The sequence below is a fragment of the Trachypithecus francoisi genome, unplaced genomic scaffold, assembly GCF_009764315.1.
Source record: "Trachypithecus francoisi isolate TF-2019V2 unplaced genomic scaffold, Tfra_2.0 Lachesis_group16, whole genome shotgun sequence".
NCBI lineage: Eukaryota > Metazoa > Chordata > Mammalia > Primates > Cercopithecidae > Trachypithecus > Trachypithecus francoisi.
In genome coordinates, this window is record NW_022681461.1 from 13,293,729 (window position 1) to 13,319,539 (window position 25,811).

Consider the following 25,811-nt stretch of genomic DNA (forward strand, 5'->3'; position numbering starts at 1 on the left):
AACCAAAGGTTTAGATAGAGATGTGAATTACAAAGAGAATTATTACTTCATCTGTGTGGACTCTTGAAATGTTTTCCTTTAACAACTAGAATCTGAGCTATTTGTTCCCCTATGCAAATGAAATCAGAAATTAATCATCTTGGGGAGGGAAAAAGTCATCTCACTTAAAGGCCATATACAAATGAAGTATTTTCTCTCAGCAAAGATAGCAGGAAGCACGTGGTTTATAAACTAATTAAAGGAGAAAGTAACTGTTGCTCAACTTTAAAGATATGCATACATTTAAATAATCCACATTCACAATATGGCTAATCCATGGCACATGTAAGTAGATGATAAGGGCAGCAAATAAACCTTTTTTAAAAAACAAAATTTTGGGGCCAGGTGTGATGACTCTCGCCTGTAATCCAGTGCTTTGGGAGACCAAGGTGGGAAAATCACCTGAGCTCAGGAGTTCAAGACCAGCCTGGCCAACATGGTAAAAACCCGTCTCTACTAAAAATACAAAAATCAGCTGAGTGTGGTGGCACACGCCTGTAATCCCAGCTACTCAGGAGACTGAGGCATGAGAATCGCTTGAATGCGGGAGGCGGAGGTTGCAGTGAGCCAAGATCACGCCATTGCACTCCAGCCTGGGTGACAGAGCAAGACTCCATCTCAAAAAAAAAGTTTCTATTGTATGAAAGGGGATAAAAGTGGCCTTGTGTCTTGCTTCTTGGAAATTGTGCTTCTTGAATATAAATAATTAATTCTTCCTGGAACCACAAGAAAGTGCCTTTTGTTCTGGGGTGTCCTGGTGAGCGAACTCAGGCAAATATCTTAGGGGTCCACATGGTAGGGCTTCCTCCTCTTCTCATGTGCCTCCACACACAAGGCATGTTGAGGGAGTCCTGGGGCCTTAGCAGAACTTACTTGATAATACTTGATCTGACTGATCAGATTTCTATGCAGTTATCAAAATCCTCTGAATCTTTTTGTTGATGAATTTGTAACTAATTCCTTTTTTTTTCTTCTTGAGATGGTGTCTCCCTCTGTCACCCAGGCTGGAGTGCAGTGGCACAATCTCAGCTCACTGCAAGCTCCCACCTCCCAGGTTCACACCATTCTCCTGCCTCAGCCTCCCTAGTAGTTGGGACTACAGGCACCAGCCACTGTGCCTGGCTAATTTTTTTTGTATTTTTAGTAGAGACGGGGTTTCACCATGTTGGCCAGGATGGTCTCAATCTCCTGACCTCATGATGCACCCTCCTCGGTCTCCCAAAGTGCTGGGATTACAGGCATACAGTAGGCGGGCGAGGTGGCTCAAGCCTGTAATCCCAGCACTTTGGGAGGCCGAGGCAGGCAGATCACAAGGTCAGGAGATCGAGACCATCCTGACCAACATGGTGAAACCCCGTCTCTACTAAAAATACAAAAATTGCACGTGCCTGTAATCCCAGCTACTCGGGAGGCTGAGGCAGGAGAATCCCCTGAACCAGGGAGTTGGAGGTTGTAGTGAGCCGAGATTGTGCCACTGCACTCCACCCTGGGCAACAGAGCAATATACTGTCTCAAAAAAAAAAAAAAAAAAAAGAAGGGAAGCAAAACAGTGCACACAGATAAACAACTCTATCAAGTACCCTTTGGCCACTGCCCCAGCCTTCCTTCAACAGTGAAATTCCATCTCAAAAAATAATAGTTTTTAATTTTTGTAGGCACATATAAGGTGTATATATTTATGGAGTACACTTTTTTTTTTTTTTGAAACAGTATCTCTCTCTGTCGCTCAGGTTGGAGTGCAGTGGTGCAATCTCAGCTCACTGCAACCTCCACCTCCCAGGTTCAAGCGATTCTCCTGCCTCAGCCTCCCTAGTAGGTGGGATTATAGACACCCACCACCATACCAGCTGATTTTTGTATTTTCAGTAAAGACAGGGTTCCACCATGTTGGCCAGGCTAGTCTCAAACTCCTGAGCTCAAGGATCCACACACCTCGGCCTCCCAAAGTGTTGGGACTACACCTACAGATTTATGTGTCACATCACTGTTAACTGAATGTGACTCTCACCGAGTGGGACAACTCTTTTGAGGAAGCAGTGCTGCCTGGGGCTCACGCCATCTCTTGCCGAGACTGTGCTAAGCATAGTCTCCATTTCCTGCCCACTTCCCCAGTCCACTCCCAAGGATTGAGGCTCTCAGCCTTGGTCGGCTCCTTTGTGATCAGCCATGCTTCTTTAGACCAACAAGAGAGGCATGCCTGAGAATCTGCTGTGAGCCGCTGTGCCCGGCCATATGATGTTTTGATACAGGCGTGCAATGCATAATAATCACATCATGGAGAATGGGGCATCCATCCCTTCAAGTGTTTATCCTTTGAATTACAAACAATCCAATTACACTCTTTTAGCTATTTCAAATTGTACAATTAAGTTACTATTTAACTAATTGACTATGGGGAGAAAGGTCACCAATTGCGCTATCAAATAGTATGTCTGGCTGGGCATGGTGGCTCGCACCTGTTATCCAAGCACTTTGGGAGGACAAGGTGGGTGGATAACTTGAGGCCAGGAGTTCAAGACCATCCTGTCTCAAAAAATAAAATCGAATTAAATTAAAACAAGTTCAGTAAGGTCACATACTGGTGATGAGAATTAATGTTGGTAAAACATCTTTGAAAATATCTATGACTAGCCTTGAAAAAAGAATAGTATGTCTTATTCATTTGAAATCCCATTCCTTGAACCAGGGATAGACATAAAGATGTAAGGGCTAATAGGGATCTGTCTGGAGAACAGGCGTTAATGCTGAGGCAGGACTGTGTGGAAGAAAATAAGGTAGGCAGAAAAGGCAAAACGTGCTTCTACAAATATTTAAAGAGCAGGACTTCCCTTCTGCTCCTAAAGTTGCCCCATCCATAGATTCCCCATCTCACATGACAGCAATTCCATCCTGGAGTTCAGGGCAAAACTCCTGGCATGACCTTCGGCTCTTTCTCTCGCATTCCACATCCCATCCATCAGGTCAGAAATCTTTGCTTTGTTCACTTATGACTTCCAGGCACCTAGAATGGTGCTTGGCTCATAATCAGCTCTCTGTACATATTTGTTTGGGAGCTGGAGATGCCAAAGGCAGACAGGGCAGTGGGAAAAGTCCACATCTTCAAGGCAGAAAGCCCTAGATTGGGTTATCCACTGCCATAGTTTCTAGCTGTGTGACCCACAGCTCGGTGTTCAACTTCTGAGTCTCACGGGCTAGTCTAGGCCCTGACAGAGTAGGTGTCACATTGCTGTTCACTGAATGTGACTCTCACTGAGTGGGACAACCCTTTTGAGGAGGCGGTACTGCCTGGGGCTCACCCCATCTCTTGCTGAGACTGTGCTAAACATAGTCTCCACTTCCTGCCCACTTCCCCAGTACACTCCCAAGGATTGAGGCTCTCAGCTCCTTTGTGATCAGCCATGCTCATTTAGACCAACAAGAGAGGCATGCCTGGGAATCCAGATTCCGCCTTACTTCCTGTAATTAACACAAGCAGAAGAATTATGGGAAAAACCCTGACCTTGCTGTGCCAAGTGACACATCACACATTATTACATCAGTCCTCTCACCCAAGCTTTTGACAGCTGTGACACTTCCCTGCCCCAAAACAGTCTTGGAAGGAGAACAATGGTATTCGTTTCACAGGCTGTGTACCTAAACCCCATATTTTTACTTCTTGTGGATCAAGATTGTGAAATCAAGCTTAGAGTAAATTTGCATTCAGTGAACAAATCAAAACCCAAGCTTGATTTTTGAACAATTAAACTGATATCTATCAACCCCCTGCCATGTACCAGGACTGCTATACATGCTTGAGCAGTGTTAAGGAACAAAACAAAGTTCCCGCCCTTCATGAAGCTGACAGTCTGTCAGGGGAGACAGGAAACCAATGGCATAAATGAATGCACTATAGTGTTTTACAGGGGGATATGTGCTATGGAATCTATTCTGGAAGAATTATAATAAAAAATGAAAACATTATATTTATCCTTTATAGGATTCAGTAAACAAACATTTGTTCACTAATTCCAGGAAATAGAATCAGGGCGGTTCTCAGTTTCATTCTGGTAAATTTATTTTATTTTATTTTATTTATTGTTGTAACAGTCTCACTCTGTTGTCCAGGCTGGAGTGCAGTGGCGCAGTCTCGGCTCACTGCAACCTCCACTTCCCAGGTTCAAGCGATTCTCCTGCCTCAGCCTCCCGAGTAGCTGGGATTACAGGTGCACACCACTAGGCTCAGCTAATTTTTTGTATTTTTAGTAGAGACGCGGTTTCACCATATTGACCTGACTGGTCTCGAACTCCTGACCTTGTGATCCACCCGCCTTAGCCTCCCAAAGTGCTGGGATTACAGGCGTGAGCCACCTTGCCCGGCCTCATTTCTGTAAATTTAAGAAAAATAGGATTGGTGTATTGTCTACTGAGAGCGGGAACCATCACATTTTATCTTAGCTGGATGGTGCCCCAGGGATTTAGCAGATAGTCACACTGAACAATACCTTCCTGCCCAAGTGTGTATCACCTTTCTCCCCATAGGCCACAGATTTGAGGCCCTGCCCACTTTTCTTCCAGGTTCATGAGGAAGCCCAGGTCCAGAGCCCTTAACTGACTTCCTCAGGCCTTCATGGGTTAATGATGGGAGGAGAGCCTGAAACTTGGGTCCTGATGCCTTGATGGTTCTCAAATTATCCCATGCTGAAAGTCTGGGATATCCCATGGGCTGAACTGGGTAGAAGGGGGAGGAGAGCTATATAGCTATCTATGGCTATTACGACAACAGTATGCATTTATTCAAGAAATAATAGGTGCTGGGTGAGGTGGCTCCCACCTATAATCCTAACACTTTGGGAGGCCGAGGCAGGCAGATTGCTTGAGCCCAGGAGTTTGAGACCAGCTTGGACAATATGGTGAAACCCCATCTCTGCAATTTTTTTTTTTTAATTAGCTGGGTGTGGTGGGGTGCACCTGTAGTCCCAGCTACTTGGGAGGGAGGCTGAGGTGGAAGGATCACCTGAGACCAGGGAGGTCAAGGCTGCAGTGAGCCATGATTGCACCACTGCAATCCAGCCTGGGTGACAGAGCAAGAACCTTTCTAAAATAAAATAAAATAAGAAAAGGAAGAATAGGGCACTTACAATGATAATAGCTAATGTATTGAGTATTGAGTGTTTTAAGTACCCAGCCCCATTCCAACAACTGCACAAGTATTCTCATTAGATCCTCACAAAATCCTAAGAGGCTCTGAGAGTTTGCATAAACTGCTCAAGATCCCAATCTAGAAATAGGGGAATTAAGATTAGAACCAGGCAGACTGACTTCGGCGCGGTGGCTCAAGCTGTAATCCCGCACTTTGGGAGGCCGAGACGGGCGGATCACGAGGTCAGGAGATCGAGACCCTCCTGGCTAATACAGTGAAACCCCGTCTCTACCAAAAATACAAAAAAACTAGCCGGGCGAGGTGGCGGGCGCCTGTAGTCCCAGCTACTCGGGAGGCTGAGGCAGGAGAATGGCGTAAACCCGGGAGGCGGAGCTTGCAGTGAGCTGAGATCCGGCCACTGCACTCCAGCCTGGGCGACAGAGCGAGACTCTGCCTCAAAAAAAAAAACAAAAAAACAAAAAAAACAAAAAAAAAGAAATCAAAATATATATAGACAAAACCAGAAATGACAATATGTACTTTATATTACACCACATCAGAAGTTCATGATATCTGATGAACCCATGTATAGTAAATTGTTGATTTGGATTAGTATTGGCCTGATGCCCTTCTTTCCCCCCAGACATGGTCTCACCCCATCACCCAGGCTGGACTATAGTAGCACGATCATAGCTCATTGCAATCTTGAACTCCTGGGCTCAAGCAGTCCTCCCATCCCAGCCTCCCAGTTAGCTGGGACTACAGGCATGCACCACTGTGCCTGGCTATTTCTTTTTTCAAAGGCAGGGGTATTACCATGTTGCCCAGGCTGATCTCCAACTCCTGACCTCAAGTGATTCTCCTGCCTCAGCCGTGACATCTTTATGATGCTGTTTTCCTGTTTCCCCTGTGGCAATATGTCATCTGCACACTGTGAATTTGGCTCCATATGATGTCCAGCACCCCATAAGCCACCCAACCAGTGATTTATTTCCAACTGATTATCCCTGCTCAAAGGATCACAAAATCATGCTTTTCAAATTCTATCATTTTTATATTTCTTGCTGGCATCGATATATAAGGTATAGCTTCTTCTTAACAACTGGGGCTATTTAGTTACCCTGAATTCAATTCCTCATGAACAATATAAATGCTTATTTTCTCCCTTTTTAGGCTTTTTTCAGAGTTTCCTTTTTTCTTTCTTTTTTTTTTTTTCTTTTTTTCTCTTTTTGAGACGGGGTCTCACTCTATTGTCCAGGCTGGAGTGCAGTGGCATGATCTAGACTCCCTGCTACCGCTACCTCTGGGGCTCAAGCCATCCTCCCACCTCAGCCTCTTGAGTAGCTGGGATTACAGGCACATGCCACCATACCCAGCTAATTTTTGTATTTTTAGTAGAGACAGGGTTTCGTCATGTTGCCCAGGCTGGTCTCGAACTGCTGGGCTCAAGCCATCTGCCTGCTGCGACCTCCTAAAGTACTGGGATTACTGGCATGAGCCGCAGTGCCTGGCCTAGAGATTCTGTTTTTAAGTATCATTATAGACTCATGAATTTTTGAAGGTTTCATATGTCTCAATCGATTATAAACATTGTTCTTTCCCAGGCCACTCCTACATCTTTTGGCTACAACCTTAGGTAGGTTTAAAAACTTCCTTGTTTCTAGCACAAGAAGTCCTAGGTGAAACCTGTGGGGTTCCTTTTAGAGGGGATGGTATTTACCAGCCAGGCTTTCAGAGCTCATAGATACCTACCCTCTGTATTGCCTCCATGCCCAGCCCTATGCCCCATGCAGGAGAGCCCATGGTTCACAAAACAGTGTCCTCTATGAGGGTTGGCTTGGCAACAGGACAGTGTGGTCTGGGAAAGCCTCACTGAGGAGCTAAGATTTGAACAAAGAGAAAGAGCCAGTCCAGGGGCCAGTCCAAATTCAAGTGAAAATGCCCTATGGCCAGAACAGGTCTGGAGGACTTGGAAGATTTGTGAGCCAAGAAGAAAGAGAACAAGATGAGGTGAGAGCCAGGCGTTGAGCCACATCCCTATGCTAACAAAGAACAATGACGCCAATATCTCAGTGTGTACAACCATCATAAGAGGAAGCCAAGAAGTTGGATTTTTTTCTTTCAGTAATTACAATTTATATTTTGAGTGAATGAATAGGATTTACCTGGAATGATTGGTTTTGATAATTTTTCAATCATGCTAATGAATGCCAACAAGGCAAATAAGTAAAACTAAAATTAACAGGAAAGCATATAAACTGAGGTTTTCTTACATAGGTTTACACAGTTTGGTGTATTTGTGATTGTGACTGTTACATTACATATGTAGGACATAGTCCTTTTCTGTTTATAATTTTTTTTTTTTTTGGAGACAGAGTCTTGCTCTGTCACCCAGGCTGGAGTACAGTGGCTCAATCTCAGCTCACTGCAACCTCCACCTCTCGAGTTCAAGCGATTCTCCTGCCTCAGCCTCCCAAGTAGCTGGGACTACAGGCACTCATCACCACGCCTGGCTAATTTTTGTATTTTTAGCAGAGACAGGGTTTCACCATGTTGGCCAGGCTGGCCTCGAACTCCTGACCTCAAGTGATCAGCCCACCTCGGCCTCCTAAAGTGCTGGGATTACAGGAGTGAGCCACCATGCCCGGCCTAGAAATTGTTTTTAGTGCAGTAGATGGAATAGAATTCAATATCAGTATTTCCCTGTGTTCCCAAGTTATCCTTCAACTTACAGATGTTTTACCATGTAGTTTAAGAGCCAAGACACCTCAAGCTTCCACCGGTATATGAAATAATTGAGTAGACATGAATGAGGCCTAAAATATGTAAACTTAAGATGCAATTTGAAACATTTACTTTTAGACTTACAGCAAATGTTAAGGACAACTTACATTTGAGATACATATTTGGGGTACATACCTAAGTTCTTTTTTTTTTAATAATCTCAGACATTGACAATCTTTAAATTTAATGTCACTAATAATTATTCAGCATTTTTATAATTCTGACCCAATAACTTGACCTAATAATGACAAATCTCATTGTTGTGTCAATAAATAAGAAGAAACCCCTAAATACTAAAAAATCTTAATCCTAATAATCTTAATCCACATCAATAGCAGAATTAAATATCTAAACCTTAATCTTCATACTAAAAATCTTAATAAACTAATAATCTTAATAAGCTTTTTTTTTTTTTTTTTTGGAGACAGAATCTCACTCTGTCACCCAGGCTGCAGTGCAGTGGTGCGATCTTTTTGGCTCACTGCAACCTCTACTTGCCAGGTTCAAGCAATCATTGTACCTAAGCCACCAGGGTAGCTGGTATTGCAAGATACTGCCACTATGCCCCGCTAATATTTTTTTTTTTTTGAGGCGGAGTCTCGCTTTGTCGCCTGGACTGGAGTGCAGTGGCCAGATCTCAGCTCACTGCAAGCTCCACCTCCCGGGTTTACGCCATTCTCCTGCCTCAGCCTCCCAAGTAGCTGGGACTACAGGCGCCCGCCACCTCGCCCGGCTAGTTTTTGTATTTTTAGTAGAGACGGGGTTTCACCGTGTTAGCCAGGATGGTCTCGATCTCCTGACCTCGTGATCCGCCCGTCTCGGCCTCCCAAAGTGCTGGGATTACAGGCTTGAGCCACCGCGCCCGGCCATATTTTTCTTTCTTTTTTTTTTTTTCTTTCTTTTTTTTTTTTTTAGTAGAGACAGGGTTTCACCATGTTGGCCAGACTGGTCTCAAACTCCTGGCCTCAAGTGATCTGCCACCCTTGGCCTCCCAAAGTGCTGGGATTACAGGTGTCAGCCACCACATCTGGCCATAATCTTAATAAATTTAATAATCTTAATATACCAAAACTTTTAATCCTTATCAATAGCAGAAGTGTGTGTGTGTGGTTAAATAAATCCACCTCAACTCTGAACTGAAATAGCAACATTTTGGCCGGGTGCAGTGGCTCACGCCGGTAATTCCAGCACTTTGGGAGGCTGAAGCAGGCAGATCATGAGGTCAGGAGTTCAAGACCAGCCTGGCCAACATAGTGAAACTCCGTCTCTACTAAAAATACAAAAATTTAGCCAGGCATGGTGGCAGGTACCTGTAGTCCCAGCTACTCGGGAGGCTGAGGCAGAAGAATCGCTTGAACCAGGAGGCAGAGGTTGCAGTGAGCCAAGATCACGCCATTGCACTCCAGCCTGGGCAATAAGAGTGAAATTAGGTCTCAAAAATAAATAAATAAATAATAACAATAAAGGTATAAAAAATAAATGAAAAACAATAAATAAATAAATAAATAATGGTACACCTCTGTAGGGCACTTACCATGGATGGCACTTACAGGACTAGGGTCTAGGTGAGTCAGTGAGTTAGTGGTGAGTTAATGTTAAGGCCTAGGGCATTACTGTTCAATAATGTAGACTTTATATAAACATTGTACACTTAGGTTACACCAAATTTATTTAAAAGTTTTCTTTATTCAATAATAAATTAATCTTAGCTCACCATAACTTTTTTTTTGAGACAGAGTCTCGCTCTGTCACCTAGGTTGGAGTACAGTTGTGCAATCTCGGTTCACTACAGTCTCCACCTCCCGGATTCAAGTGATTCTCAGGCCTCAGCCTCCTGGGTAGCTGGAACTACAGACGCACACCACCACGTCTGGCTGATTTTTACATTTTTAGTAGAGGCAGTTTCACCCTTCTGGCCAGGCTGGTATATCCTGACCTCAAGTGATCCACCCACCTCGGCCTCCCAAAGTTATCAGGATTACAGGCGTGAGCCACCGTGTCGGGTCTACCATATTTTTTCACTATACTTTTTCTATGTTTAGATACATTTAAATACACAAATACTTAACAGTTTGTTATAATTGCCTAGAGTATTCAGTACAGTAACTTGCTGTACACGTTTGTAGTCTAGGGGCAATGACTATACCATATAACCTAGGTGTGTTGTAGGCTATACCATCTGGATTTGTGTAGATACACTCTATGATGTTTGCACAATGACAAAATTGCCTAAGGACACATTTCTCAGAATATATCCCCATTGTTAAGTAACACATGACTGTGTTATTAAAAAAGACTCTCATCTCTGGAAATCTTCTAGACTCAAGAATGCACTTCCTGGAAGATTCTTGTTTATCCATAAGTTGTATGTTGCCATTACTATAACCCATATCAATGTTTGTTCTTTGCTCCCTTAGTTAACCTCATTCAACCACATGTAATGGTAACATACTTACCCTACTAAACACTGACAGAGCCCTAGAGGCTCAACTCAAGGTTTTCAAAAAACTGGCTACTGACAGGTATCCCACAGACACGTGAGTGTATGGAGGCTGTCTTAGTCTGTTTTCTGCCGTCATAACAGAATACTAAAGAGTGGGTAATTTATAAAAAACAAGTAAGCCGGGCATGGTGGCTCACGCCTGTAATCCCAACATTTTGGGAGGCCAAGGCAGACAGATCACTTGAAGTCAGAAGTTCAAGATCAGCCTGGCCAATATGGTGAAACCCCATCTCTACCAAAAATACAAAAATTAGCCAGGTGTGGTAGCCGACACCTATAATCCCAGCTACTTAGGAGGCTAAAGCAGGAGGATCCCTTGAACCCGGGAGACAGAGTTTGCAGTGAGCCGAGATTGTCCCATTGTATTCGAGCCTGGGCAACAAGAGTGAAACTCACTTTTGTGAGTGAATCTCAGCTCACTGCATCATAACATGGTGGAAAGGCAAGTGAGCACAGGAGAGAGAGTGAAATTCAGGAGAAACTCATCCTTTTATCAGGAACCCACTCCTCAGACAACCACATTAATCCATTTATGAGGGCAGAGCTGTCATGGCCTAATCACCTCTTAAAGATCCTACCTCTTTATACTGTCACATCAGTGATAAAGATTCTAACATATGGACTTTGGGGGACATATTCAATCCACAGCAGATGCTTACGACATGATGCTAGACACTCTCCTTGTGGCACCTCAGTTTATCCTCCTGGCAGACCCATGAGATAGCTATAAACACAAACCTCATTTTTCAGGCAGCAGTAGATGATTTCAGAGGTTACTGGTAACTAGCCCAAGCTTGCAGCTAGTGAGTGTAGAAGTAAAGCCTGACTTGGAAGCTGATCTGAGTTCAGAGCCTGCACTTTTTTTTTTTTTTTTTTTGAGATGGAGTTTTGCTCTGTCGCTCAGGCTGGAGTGCAGTGGTGTGATCTCGGCTCACTGCAAGCTCCACCTCCCAGGTTCAAGTGATTCTCCTGCTTCAGCCTCCCAAGTAGCTGCGACTACAGGTGTGAGCCACCATGCCCGGCCTGAACCTGCACTCTTAACAGCTATGTTATACTCATCTAAAACAAGCCCATAGATTATTCTTGACCAGGTCAGGAGTAGGGTGAGCTAGGCAAGGTGTTTATGATGCAAAATTTAAGGAGGAATTTACTTTCAGGTGCCAATCCTGCACTTGGCCCAGAGAGTGCCCCCTTAAATTTTGCACCCTGGGCTCTTTACTTACCTTCCCCTGGTCCTAGTGTTGGCTCTTGGAGAGAGCTGACCAGTGTAAACTTGTGCTCCCTAGAAACTCATTTTTGGTCTCACACATATTTACTGGGACATATGGGAATGTAGGGATTTCAATTTTCTTCCTTTGTGTACCTTTGGTCAATGAACCTTCAGCCTTGAGCTGATGCTATTCCAAGCACTACACTAAGCACCGGGAGACAGCAGAGACTAACATGGGTAGAAGTCCTGCCCTTCTATAGCTTTCAGTTCTAAGCATTCATTTCCGGTGGAATCAATATGGCAGCCCAACACTAGTGCCTTCTCAGGAGTCCCCTCACCTAAGCACTGGCACACTTTTTGGGGATTTCAAAGTGCACAGATGGATTAAACTCTGTTTTCCTGACAACCCCATATTATTAGGCTTTTACCATTTTATTAGTCTTTTTTGTATATACATTGCTTGTGGTTTGTTTTCCTCACTAATGGAGTGAACATATTGGGGTATTAATTCAGTTGTGCTTCATTTCTTTCCAGAACTGGGCTCTCGACAAGACTAGGTTTCAGAGGCATGGACTCAAATTATGGCTTTACCACTTATGAGTTGTGTTGCTAGAAAAGTCACTTTATCTCCCTGAGCTTCATGTGTTTCATCTGTGAAATGGGGATATTAATACCTCATGTGAAGACTTGTTGTGAGGATGAAATGGAAACAATATAAGTACCTTAAAGGTATGTTGCAGCATTCAACAGTCACTAGTTCTCTTCCTTCATTAATAGTCTATTTTTTTTTTTTTTTTTTTTTTTAGACAGAATGTTGCTCTGTCTCCCAGGCTGGAGTGCAGTGGTATGATCTCAGCTCACTGCAGCCTCCACCTCCTGGGTTCAAGACATTCTGCAACCATGCTCCTGGGTTCGAGCTATTCTCTTGCCTCAGCCTCCTGAGTAAATGGGATTACAGGTGCCCACTACCACATCCGGCTAGTTTTTTGTATTTTTAGTAGAGACAGTGTTTCACCATGTTGGCCAGGCTGGCTTGAACTCCTTACCTCAAGTAATCCACCCACCTCAGACCTCCCAAAATGCTGGGATTACAGACATGAACCACTGTGTCCCGCCCTTCCCAAGATTCTCACTAAAGTGATACAGACAGCCAAATCATCCTTTAATTGCAAACAGGTATGACCCATGTGGCAGATTCTATGGCCAGTCTTTGGCTGGGTTAAGTGCTCCGGCTGGCCATTCCTAGTATCTGGTATATAGTGTAAATGTCAGGGGAAGAAACCTAACTGCAAGGAGAATTTTGTTGAAAAACAAATCCTGAAGCATTTCCTATGTCAAATACACATTTTCATTGCTTTCCTTTTTCCCCTCTTGGATGATCTGAACAATTACAGTTAATTAGATTAAGCCTTGTAAACCTCCCAGGATTACATTTTTATTATTAACGTTAACATTATTTGATTTATTTAACTACTTCAAGTTGTATAGACAAAGGTTAATCTGCACTACATGAAATGTTCTTCAGGGAGGAAGACAGCAGGAGTCTGTAATACATAACACATCATGCTCAGAATAGGACAAGCGTTATACACAATTTAAAAAAATTTTCACTTGACTCCTTTTGGAAATACCATCATCAAGAGTGACTTCACTATGGAACTGCATGCATAAGGCAAGAAAAACAATCTATTGCCATGTAATTACTTTTTTTTCCTTTCACATTTTAATAAAAATGGAGGGCTTTTATGTTTTGGTTTTCTTTAATGAGCTTGTGTATAGATAGTCCATCAGTTTACAAATTTTTATAAGCTGAGTTTTAGAGAACAGAATGGCATATAGGAATTATTTGACTGAAAAGTCTAGTGACTTGGTTGCTACACAATGGCTTCAAAGTTTAAAATTGAGTTTCAGTGACAATGTGATGAAAATAATTCCGAGGAGTTAAGAGACAGATTTTTAGTTCTTGGTACAAGCTATTTCTCACAAATAATGACTCTGCATGACTGGGGAATTGTTTAAAATGTAGTCTTGTAAAACTGAAAAGGCCTTTCACCTCATTTTCTGATCACAATTTCTATTTCCTAATTGGACAAAATGAGCCATAGCTTCTACCAAGGTATTACCACTTTAAATGATAGCCCCATAAATCAAACTAATTCTGGTGCTGCAAGGAGTCCGAACTTTCATCGGTTCTGAAACCTCTTTAAAGATAGGCTTCAGAAACATACAATTTTAAATGACAAGTTCTCTGGATATGACCATTGTTTTGGCATTTTAGTATCATGGTTGTATATACAATTTACTCTAATGAGGTGTCAATTTTTCCTGCTGGCAGGTACAGTTGGAGGATGGATGAGGGAGGTCACTGTATCTTTTAATCGTCACTGTATCTTTTAATCAACACTGTCTAGTACTGTGGCTTGCACAATGATATGCTCCCAAACGTTGTTGCATTCTTTTCACATTTTGTCTGTAGCCAAGGAGAAGAAAACACATCGTTGCATTTTTAAAAGTTCCTACAGCAGTATCTGCAAGACTGTCAGGCACTGGAGTCACGTTTCTGCAATTAGAAGCTTTAAATGATAGGATGAAGATTTCTGTCTTTTGCTCCAGAAAGTAAGGATCGTCCATAACCTTCAACTAGATTGAGTCTTGAGTTGGTGAAGGTTTTAATATCAGGTTGCACCAACTGGTTTCTTCCAACTAACAATTTCTCAAGGAAAGTTTCCCAAATATTTGCTGTCTATTTATCTGTACTCCTCTTGCTCCCTTCCACTTGGATATTTTTTTTTTTTTTGCCTTTGGTAACACAATGACTACTAATTATGGCACACTGCAATGATGGGGAAGAACTAATGAAAATCCTCAAGTCTCATCAATAAGAAGCACTAAAGAGCTAAATCATAAAATTTGGGTGATGCTGAATTATGTGTCAGGCACATAATATTCCCTGCATATATTAACTCATTTTATCATCTCAGCAGTGTTTCTAAATGGGTATGTCGGTGAAAAGAGTTGAACTCTGTTAAATATTTGAAGATATTTATTCTGAGCCAAATATGAGTGACCATGGCCCATGACACAACCCTTGGGAAGCCCTGAAAACACGTGCCCAAGGCGGTCAGGGCACAGCCTGGTTTTATACATTTTAAAGAGGCATGAGACATCAAATACATTTAAGAAATACATTGGCTTGGTCCAGAAAGGCAGGACAACTCAAAGCAAGGGGAGGAGGGAGTTGGGCTTCCAGGCTATAGGTGAATTTAAACATTTTCTGGTTGACAATTGGTTGAGTTTGTCTAAAGACCTGGGATTAATAGAAAGGGAAGATTCAAGTTAAGATAAAGATTGTGAAAACCAAAGTTCTTTTGAAGTTTTATAGTGGCTGCCCTTAGAGACAAAGGATGACAATCTTTTCTTTTCAAAATATGGCAAAGAAACATGTTTTAGGGTAAAATATTTTTATTTTCTTCCTTGTCTCATAATGTTCTGCCAGAGTCAGGTTGGAAAGCAAGTCATGATATATACGGTTAAATAAAACCCATCTGGGCTGGATGCGGTGGCTCACGCCTGTAATCCCAGCACTTTGGGAGGCCAAGGCAGGTGGATCACTTGAGATCAGGAGTTCAAGACCAGCCTAGCCAACATGGTGAAACTTTGTTTCTACTAAAAATGTAAAAATTAGCCGGGCATGGTGGCATACGCCTGTAGTCCCAGCTACTTGGGAAGCTGAGACAGGAGAATCGCTTGAACCCGGAAATCGGAGGTTGCAGTGAGCTGAGATCTGCCACTGCACTCCAGCCTAGGTGACAGAGGAAGACTCTGTCTGAAAAAAAAAAACAAAAAAAAAAAACCCATCTCATGAGAATTTATGATTTGTAGGGCATGACTCCCCAGACCCCTTAGAGAGTAATTTGAGCAAGATAAAAAAAAAAAAAAATCAGAGCTTAGTCCTCAGGTGCTATTATCTCCATTTTATGGAAGAAGAATCTGAGATACAGAGAACAAAGTTACTTGCCCAAATTCCCATGGCCAGTAAGTCTTCCCACCTCAGCCTCCCAAGTAGCTGGAACTACAGGCACGCACCACTACACCTGGCTAATTGTTGTATTTTTTGTAGAGACAGGGTCTCTCTACATTGCCCAGACTGATCTCAAACTCCTGGGCTCAAGCGATTCTCCTGCCTTGGCCTCCCAAAGTGCTGGGATTACAGGCATCAACCAGGTAGTGGATATTTTGTCTTTGAGCCGTGTGGTATTCGTCACATCTACTCAATTCTGGCTTTATGGGATGATAGTAGCCTTAGACAATACATAAATCAATGGCCATGTTTCTGTTCTGACAAAACTTTATTTATAGACACTGAATTTGAATTTCATATAACTTTAATGTGTCATGAAATATTCTTCCTTTTAATTTTTTTCAACCCTTTAAAAATCTGAAACCCATTCTTAGCTCTTGGGCCATATAAAAACACCAGAAGGCTAGGTGTGAGCCTCAAGCTGTGGTTGACTACAGTTATGAGGTAGAGTCCAGGATTTGAACCCAGACCACAGGTTCCTGCAAGCCTTTAATCATTATGTACACACTGTACAGTCTGTATCATGATAACAAGAAAAGAAAAATAACTCCCACAGTCTGAGCTGTGTGAGATATGCAAAATCTATTAGGCCCAGAGAGACTGAGCCTCAGTCACTGATAAAGAGAAAACAAAAATAACTCACACGGTCCCAGCTATGTGAGCAATGCAAAATCTATCAGGCCCAGAGAGACAGAAGCCTGGACTTTACTCACCACCCAACCCTGTGCTCAGGGGCAATTTTTTTTTTTTTTTTTGAGATGGCATCTCGCTCTGTCACCCAGGCAGGAGTGCAGTGGCGTGATCTCGCCTCATCGCAACCTCTGCCTCCCGGGTTCAAGCATTTCTCCTGCCTCAGCCTCCTGAGTAGCTGGGACTACAGGCATGCACCACCATGCCTGGCTAATTTTTGTAGTTTTTAGTAGAGACGGGGTTTCACTATGTTGGCCAGGCTGGTCTCAAATTCCTGACCTCGTGATCCGCCCACCTGGGCCTCCCAAAGTGCTGGGATTACATATGAGAGCCACCGCGCCCAGCCAGGGGCAATTGTTTTAAAGGCATTTTGTTTCTGACTGGCTGCCTTTCTGTTCCTAGAATGTGTGATACAAATAACGATGTATGGCCAATCAATAACTTATGTTATTTTAATGTAAATAATTGGTAAACAACTCAGAAACTCCTTCTTTTCCTTTAAAATTCACTTGTGGCCAGGCACAGTGCCTGTAATCCCAGCACTTTTGGAAGCCAAGGCAGGTGGGAAGATTGCTTAAGCCCAGGAGTTCAAGACAAGTCTGGGCAACATAGTGAGACCCCCATCTCTACCAAAAAAAAAAAAAATTTAGCCATGGGCGGTGGCACATGTCTGTAGTCCCAGCTACTCGGGAGGCTGTGACAGGAGGATAGCTTCAGCCCAGGAGGTCAAGGCTGTAGTGAGCCATGATTATGCCATTGCACTCCAGCCTGGGCAACAGGACACACACACACACACACACACACACATGCACACACACACGCACACAAAAGAATCTACTTGTAACTGCTACTAAGTGTATATTCAGAGCAACTTGAATATGTGCTCCCAAGTTGCAATCTCAAACTCAGCCCAAATAAACTCTATACTTACATTAAGAAGAAAAGAAAGAAAGAAAGGAGGGAAGGAGGGAGGAGGGGAGGAAGGGGAAGGGGAAGGGGAAGGGAAGGGAAGGGAAGGAAGGGAAGGGAAGGGAAGGGAAGGGGAAGGGGAAGGGTCCTTTTCTGTTTTGTGCACCACAAGAGTTTTCTCCCCAGGAGTGCAAATAGGATGCCAAAAACGGGGATAAAGGAAAAGATTAATAAAGTGGGCGGGCCAGCACTAGATGCCTCCACCCCGCCAACCCGCCCGCCTCTCTGCCCCACCCCAACCAGGTATCAGCCCTAGTCATTCAGGAGGTTATTGCAGAAGTTTCCAAAATGAAGCAAGCAGTGCCAAAGTCCCTATAACAGCAGGTGGCTTTCTGACATCAGCAGAGACTGGTGCTTTTCCCCAGGTACAAAGGACCTCCAGACCAGAGCCAGCCAGAAGCAAAAACAGCATGGAGCTGAGGAGTACGGCAGCCCCCAGAGCTGAGGGCTACAGCAACACAGGTTTCCAGGTGAGCAGCGCTTTCCTCTTATGTTTAAGGCCAAGTCAGTGGAAATGCTGCCCTTTCCTTAGCACCTTGGCAAGTTTCTTACCTAAGCAGGGAGATTATCAGGACAGTAAGACTTTTAACGGCACACTTTAAGCCCATTATTTTTTCTTCTTGGGCTCTTCTGGGTTGACAAACCTGAAAAGTCTCTTTTAATCGATGTGTTGTGATCCCTATGGTCACTTAGAAACAAGATAGCCTTCTTCTCCTGCCTTTTTTCCCTTCTGCCTCACAGCAAGGGTACATTATTTATCTTCAGGCACCTTTCCAAAGAACTGGTGAGAAGGGAAGAATGAGGGAATTTAGATCCCGGCTGCGGTAGTGCTTCAGGGTTCCTTTTACTCAAGCCAAGTCCCGGACCCCCTGTCAGATGGCCCAGGTACCTGCCCCAGAGCAGCTGGATTACGCAAATCAGTCTCACTTCATCAACCAAAACTCACTGAGTGATTAATGCTGCTCAGCCCAAGGCTAGGTGCCCGCAGACACCCAGAAGGAGACCTGTCAGAAATACCTGGGATGGGGATTTCGAGGGCTGTTTTTAGGTGTGGTTCCTTTCCTGAGCTGACACTCAGCATGGGCGCTCTGGAGAAGATGGGAAGCCTGCACGAGCAAGTGTGAACAATCCCTCAGGCTTTATGAACTGCTAGATGGGCAAAAGGAAACTTTGAGGTGCTAACCAAGAAAGGAAAGAGGGAGGTAAAAGGACTTGGACAGGAGTCCGGACTCCAGCACCCACAAGTTCCTGTAACTTCCCAGAGCCCCAGGTTGATCGTCTGTCCCATGGTCACAGTGATGCTCATCTCCATGAGTAGGCATTGGGTTACCACTTACAGGTCACAAATGTAGGAGAGGAAACAACTTCCTCTACCCTTTTAGGCGGAGTGCCTGAGGCCCGCGAATTAAACCAACATAGGCCGGGCGCGGTGGCTCAAGCCTGTAATCCCAGCACTTTGGGAGGCCGAGACGGGCGGATCCCGAGGTCAGGAGATCGAGACCATCCTGGCTAACACGGTGAAACCCCGTCTCTACTAAAAATACAAAAACTAGCTGGGCGAGGTGGCGGGTGCCTGTAGTCCCAGCTACTCAGGAGGCTGAGGCAGGAGAATGGCGTAAACCCGGGAGGCGGAGCTTGCAGTGAGCTGAGATCTGGCCACTGCACTCCAGTCTGGGCGACAGAGCAAGACTCCGCCTCAGAAAAAAAAAAAAATAAAAAATAAATAAACCAACATAAAACAGATTAGCAGGAGAAAAGGCACGCAAATTTTATTCATATTTAAAATCTCACATGTGGCCAGCAGCAGGGCCTCATGCCTGTAATTCTAGCACTTTGGGAGGCTGAAGCGAGCTGATCATTTGAGGTTAGGAATTTGAGACCAGCCTGGCCAACATAGTGAAACCCCATCTCTACTGAAAATACAAAAATTAGCCAGGTGTGGTGGCACATGCCGGTAGTCCCAGCTACTCGGGAGGCTGAGGCAGGAGAATTGCTTGAAACTGGGAGGCGGAGGTTGCAGTGAGCCTAGATCATGCCACTGCATTCCAGCCTGGGCAACAGAGGGAGACTCAGTCTCAAAAAATAAATAAATAAATAAAATAAAATAAAATCTCACATGTATGAGAGCCTCACAGAAAAGAAGTGGAAAAACCTAGTAGACTCAGGAGCTTATATGCCATTATAACAAAGGGCAGCAAATTGTGAAATGACTAGACAAAGGAAAGGAGGGTTAGGCTTTTAGGGGCAATAAACTGGGGGTGTGGGGTGGAAGTAATGGAAGATAAGGGTTATTTTATCGAGATTTGTTTGTGCAGATTCATCTTAGTGGCATCTCTGTCTCTGGCGATAAGGGTCGCTCTCTTCCTTGCATGAGGGAGCAGGACACCTGTGCAAGGGAAATATCAGTAAATGTGCTGCTTTTAGGAAGATTGGGGATGGGGGAGGGCAGAGAGCTCTTTCTGTGCCTGCTTTCTTTTTCATAGCCTTCAGTTCAAAATATTCTTGTGCCAAAATGGTGGCATTTGGAGGGTGGCACATCCTGATCTCTTCTCTAAGGGCTAAGTGAGGGGGAAAAGCATAAAGCATGGGGCCCAGTCTGATTCCAGAGAATGGAAGGGATGGAAGGGGACAGAGTCAGAGGAAGTATGGCAGCAAGCAAAGATATCTGCAATAGAGAAGGTCCATGTCACAGCAACTGGCTGCTCTCAGGGAGGAAGGCACACAACAGTGGTGATCCCTCACTGTCTTCTAGCAAAACTGCTGTTTTGTGGGGGAAACATCCCCCTACACCTGCCCCAGTAAAAGGAAGGAAAAATGAAAGGAAGATTCCTCCTAGTCCTGTAAAATGTCCTGTCATCCTTACTCATTGGATTGATTTAAATTTGAATTTCTACATTTCAAAATCAACACAGTGAAGACAATTTGTCTTTCAAGAGAATCGGAGGCTTCATAACTCCTACCAAGTTAATAAGCATGAGTCCAGCCTTGTTTGACATTCAGCTCTCTGGCTACGTTATCTTCTTTAAGAAAAATTAATTGATTGTAAAATATGTGCTACTTCACTCACATTATTAAATATGCATTCCCATACCACCAGGGCTTCCAAAGAAGTTAGGATACTTACTTATTCATCTTGTCCTAGTCTGTGAATTGTTCTAGAAATTCATTTTTCTTCTTCAGATGTTAAGAGTGCCCTTGGTAGACCAAAGTTCTAATTTTACTAAGTAGAATTACCTTCACAGCTTGAAAAGCTGATGTGGGTTCCCAAAAGGCCTGTGCCTGCCAGACTCGGTGCAGGTACAATGATTACATCTGTCTATGGATTACCTGGACAGGCTCTCATCTGGACTGTTTCTCAGAGAAGTGAGCACCAATTGCTGTTTTCATGGAGCCAGTACTCCGGTGGGAAAGGTTAAACAAGAGCACAAAGTCAGTGATATGGGTTATAAGAGAGAAATGATCTCACATCCAAGAAAGGATTTCACAGCTAGAGCACATTTCGTACATGAGAGAGGATTTTGTAACCAACAGTAGAAAAGAATGTTTGGGGTTTTGTTTTGAAACTTTTGGGGTTTTGTTTTGAAACTTTTGGGGTTTTGTTTTGAAACTTTTTTTTGTTTTTTTTTGGTTTTTTTTTTTTTTTTTGAGACGGAGTCTCTCTCTGTTGCCCAGGCTGGAGTGGTGCAATCTTGTCTCACTGCAACCTCTGCCTCCCCAGTTCAAGCAGTTCTCCTGCCTCAGCCTCCTGAGTAGCTGGGAATACAGGCATGAGACACCAGGCTCTGCTTGTAGTTTTAGTAGAGACGGGGTTTCACCTTGTTGGCCAGGATGGTCTCAAACTCCTAACCTCATATGATCCACCCACCTTGGCCCCCAGAGTGTTGGGATTACAGGCGTGAGCCACCATGCCTGGCCATCAGCTCTCTGAGATTCACATGGTGTTGCGTGTAACTGCAGCTCATCCCATTTCATTAATGCATAGGATTCTGTCATGTAAATATTCCACAACTGATACATTTTGCTGCTAGTGGACATTTGTGTTATTAAATTTGGGGGTTTTGGAGCTTCTACAAACATTGCAGCTAGGGACACTGTTATCCATGCCAGGGGAAGTATCTGTAACAAATTTACTCTGGGGTTGTACTTAGGAGCGGAATCGCTAGGCCACTGGAATAAACATATGCTTTCAGCTTTACTGATAGTGTCAAATTGGTTTCCTAAGTGATTTTACCAATTTACATGTCCATCAGCAGAGTGAGTATTCCCATTTCTCATCATTATTCAGCTGGCCTTTTAATGTCAACCATTCTGGTGGGTGTGTAGCAGTATGTCATTGAGTTTAATTAAAATTTTCCTCTTATTGGTTGTTAGATGCCAACTTTTTAAATACCTGCTCAACTTTCTTGCCCTTCTCTACTGGATTTTTTTTCCATTTTTATTTGAAAGAGTTCCTTAGATATTCTGGTTACAAGCCTATGAAAGGAAATTAAATTTTGGGACCCCAAACTCATTTAGCCAAAGAGAAAAGTCAAGCTGGGAACTGGGTCATGCAAACCTGTCTCCCCAACCTGTCTCCCCCTTTTGGTTCCTAAATAAGATGGCTACAAGATGAAAAGCTACACACTTCCCCATGTTTTGCCCGCAAGGAAATTCCTGGTGAGTTGTTAAAACTTCACCATGGCAATGTAAATTGATAACTTATCTTTACAGGTACAGTCACCCCAGATACAAATGCATATCTGATTGCTCCCCTACCCCATTTTATCTGTATTATCTTACATAAAATGCAGATGCTCCACATTTTTCCTTTGCCCTCTTTGTTTACGTGAAAACTGTGTGCTTCTCAATATCCCTCCCTTTCTCCTTTAAATTTGGAGCCCTCAAAATCATCTTTGGAGAAAGGCATAGACCTGTCTCCCAGGCAGTTCCTTAACTTTGGCAAATAAATCTGCTAAAATGATTGAGACTTGTCATTTTCCTCAATTGACGAGCCCTTTGTCAGTTATGATTTGTAAATATCTTCTACCACTGTGAAGCCATCTTTTACTCTAATGGAATATTTTGAGGAACAAAAGTTAATTATACTGGTCCCATTTAGGAAACATTAGGACAAAAGTTAATTACATATGGTCCCATTTAGGAAACATTGCTTCTCTTTCCTGCATCTTGTCTAAAATATCTTTTCCAACCTGCAAAATCATGAAGTCTTTTTTCGAACAAGTGTAACTCTTTATTACGATAAAATTGCTTTTATTAAAGAAATAGATAAAAATGGTTAAGTACAATCAAATGGCTCCAAAAGCCTTACAATGAAAACAACAGTCCTGCCAGTTGTTCTTTCCAGAGGCAAGCACTTTTCATTCTCTTAGTTTTTCCTTCTGGTAGTTACCTTCATGGGTTTTTCCAAATTATTATTTTTTTAGTTTTTCAAGTGAATGCATATATTAATACATGACATTTTAAAAAGCCTCTTCAGTTTATAATGCATCCTAACAGTCCCCAGTGCCATCCCTCCTAATCCTCCAGAGCAATGACTTTTAACTCTTTTAACAATGTCTTCTATTTTTTCCTCACATAATTACTTAGTCATTTCTTGATCGTTTTATACATTATATAGTGACTTCTTGATATGACAGATGAGAATTTAGCTCTTACACCATCACTGTCTTCACTTTTCCTCCCATATTGTCCCAAAGTAGTTACCAGATTTAGGGGCTAAGCAGTCACCACATCATCATGACAATGTACATATTGCTCATTGTTGAGAAAAACAGTATTATGCTGTAAAATCCCGAAGATATTTTCTAAAAGCTTACTCTTTCATTCACATTAAGGATCTCTATTCCTGCTGAAATTGAGTTTAATGTATAGTGTAAAGTAGGAGTCAAGTTTGCTTTCCACATGAACATCCACTTATTTTGGCATTATTATTATTATTATTATTTTATTTATTTATTTTTTGAGACGGGGTCTCACTGTGTTGCCCAGGCTGGAGTGCAGTGGCATGATCTCGGCTCACTGCAAGCTCTGCCTCCTGGGTTCACGCCATTCTCCTGCCTCAGCCTCCTGAGTGGCTGGTACTATAGGCACCACCACCATGCCTGGCTAATTTTTTTTTTTTAATATATTTTTAGTAGAGACGGAGTTTCACCGTGTTAGTCAGGATGGTCTCAATCTCCTGACCTGACCTCGTGATCCACCCGCCTGGGCCTCCCAAAGTGCTGGGATTACAGGAGTGAGCCACCGCGCCCGGCCGGCATTATTATTTTTTTAATTTACTTTTAACACCACTCAGTGATCAACATTGCTTTAAAAAAATGTATTTCCCCCATTCCACAAATATTTTGCCACGTGTTCATATTTGGGAGAGGTTTTTTGGAACAGGGCAACTGAAAGATTTTTCCAAACTCAGAGGAGATGGGGAGGAATCCAAAGAGATGGAAGTTAACAGCAAGAGAGGTCAAATACAGTTGAGAATTTCTAAGAGGAAAATGCAGGAATTTGTTTTAACACATTTATTAAAGGGCATCTCTTGGAATCCCAACTCAAGTTTCCTCCTCCCTGTGAAAGAAGCAACCAGCCTTGCCACAGGTGCTCTCAGAGGCACAGAGCCCACGACTGCTCTGAAGTCAGTTGGGTAGAACCCACTTACCAAAGTCCTGAAAGTCCTGGGAGAGGACTAGGCTGGGGAAATGGGCCTCACTCTGCACGAACACACAGGAAAGGCTGAGTTACTCCATGAGGAAGCCAGTCAAGCAGGTTTGGATTCTTTGTTAAATGGAGGTCATCATTTGGGAGATCACGTAAGTGCAAGCCCCATTACGGATCCAAACCTGCTGGAGTATGGGCATAGACTTCTTGTCAAGCAGGTACTTTGAATACCAAAGTTTTGAGGTGGGAAGTAACTATGTTACATAGGGAGGAAGAATATTGTTTCTCCTTAACCCACTAGCCTGGGAGGCCAACATGAATCACATTGAGTACTTTTTCACATTGCTCAAGAGGTACTTGGCTGGAGCTTCCTAGATCCAATTAAAACACACACACATATACACACACAAACACATGACAATAATTTGCTTTGGGGAAGGAGGTTAAAAAAAAAAAAGCATATTCTCTACTTTTCTTCAAATTTGCATGATCACACCTAGACTTACTTTTAGGGGAAAACAGTGTAGGGGATTATAAACTAAATCACTTCCATGGCATCTCAGAGAGAGGATATAACGATTTATTTTTTCCTCATTCAAACATTCCTGAAGAGGTTCCCCTTAAAACTGAGGAGCCACTTACTCATCAGATTGACTAGAGAGTAAGATTTGTTTTTTGTTTTTTGGTTTTTTTTTTAATCCATCTGTAGGCCTAGACAGATTGCCACAAGGATGTCATGTCAGGAATGATTGGAAAAATCCCTGATTCAGCCATGAAGCCACAGGCTTTAATTGGCTTACAAGGCAATATGTCCTGCAAGCATATCCCCAACCTTCAGAGAGTAGGCTGCAGGGAGGTTTCGGAAAAATGCTCTTGCTTCAGTTAGGATAGAACCAAGACTAGTTTCCAAGCTCTAGGTTTTGTTTTTGTTTTTTTCTTTTGATAACCTTGGTACCAATAGGCTCCGGTTTTACTTTTTATTACTGATGATACAACCTCCACTCCAGTTAATTACTTTAAAACAATGGTGGTGATCCCTGCCGAACCATCTCATTCAGACACTGTTGATGTTGAATGGAGAAGCTGGGCCAGGATACTTCCTGAGCTCTTATTTGTCAAATTAGAAAAAAAAAGCTCAAAGGTGAGGGTCTCTGGAATTTTACATAGAATAGAAATGATTAAGCACGAACTCCAAATCTGTATTATTCCACAGAAGTTTGGAACTTGATTGCAGATATAGGCAGACAAAAACACAACACAATTTCCACTCAAAGCCACAATTCTGGATCTTTGAATAGCTGCTACTTCTACCCCACACAAGGACTAGATATTTAACTGTGCCCAGCCGGAGATAGCGATTTCTTAGCAAAATGCTGAGTCACCAGCCTAAGGAGTCACCGGTCAGTTTTCAGTAATGAAGGGGATGATTACCAGGAATGGGTGAGTCAGGAAGCCAGGAAATGCACCTGAAGACTTCGCAATCTTCCTTCTAATATCCTGGTTCAAAACTTTGTTTTGTTTACATTTTCTCTGAAAGCCAAAACTCTTTGACATAAAGTATGGCAATTATTGATTCAACAAAAAATTTATTGAGCTCTGACCTTGTGCCAGGCATTATGCTAGGAGCTGGAAACAGAAAGCTAGTTTGGTTAAAATTAATTAAACAATGGTAAACCAGCACAGCACAGTCTGTGAAAAGTCCCATTCATGGCAAAAGGTGACCTCACCTACTTTGACAGTCAGGGAGTCACTCCATTTTCCAAAT

At 43.0% G+C, this 25,811-nt stretch overlaps 1 protein-coding gene and 1 long non-coding RNA gene across 3 annotated transcripts in view; one reads left to right on the forward strand and one right to left on the reverse strand.

Moving 5' to 3' along the window:
* Positions 1-6,807: 6,807 nt before the first annotated feature.
* LOC117098412 lies at positions 6,808-23,172 on the reverse strand. The gene is made up of 3 exons (XR_004443398.1): positions 23,017-23,172; positions 21,775-21,788; positions 6,808-6,818 (listed from the first exon to the last, which is right to left on the reverse strand). It is a non-coding gene; the product is annotated as an uncharacterized LOC117098412 (long non-coding RNA).
* SLC28A3 (solute carrier family 28 member 3) overlaps positions 17,492-25,811 on the forward strand; it is a 61,392-nt gene continuing 53,072 nt past the window's right edge. Inside the window, exons 1-2 of one of the 2 annotated variants that reach the window (XM_033236939.1) lie at positions 17,492-17,638; positions 17,761-17,865. In XM_033236939.1, the coding sequence (XP_033092830.1) occupies positions 17,806-17,865 (60 nt within the window). In that variant the 5' untranslated portion in view covers positions 17,492-17,638; positions 17,761-17,805. Of the gene's footprint in view, positions 17,639-17,662; positions 17,866-25,811 lie in introns of those variants that run through there. The other variant, XM_033236940.1, reaches the window with a different exon arrangement.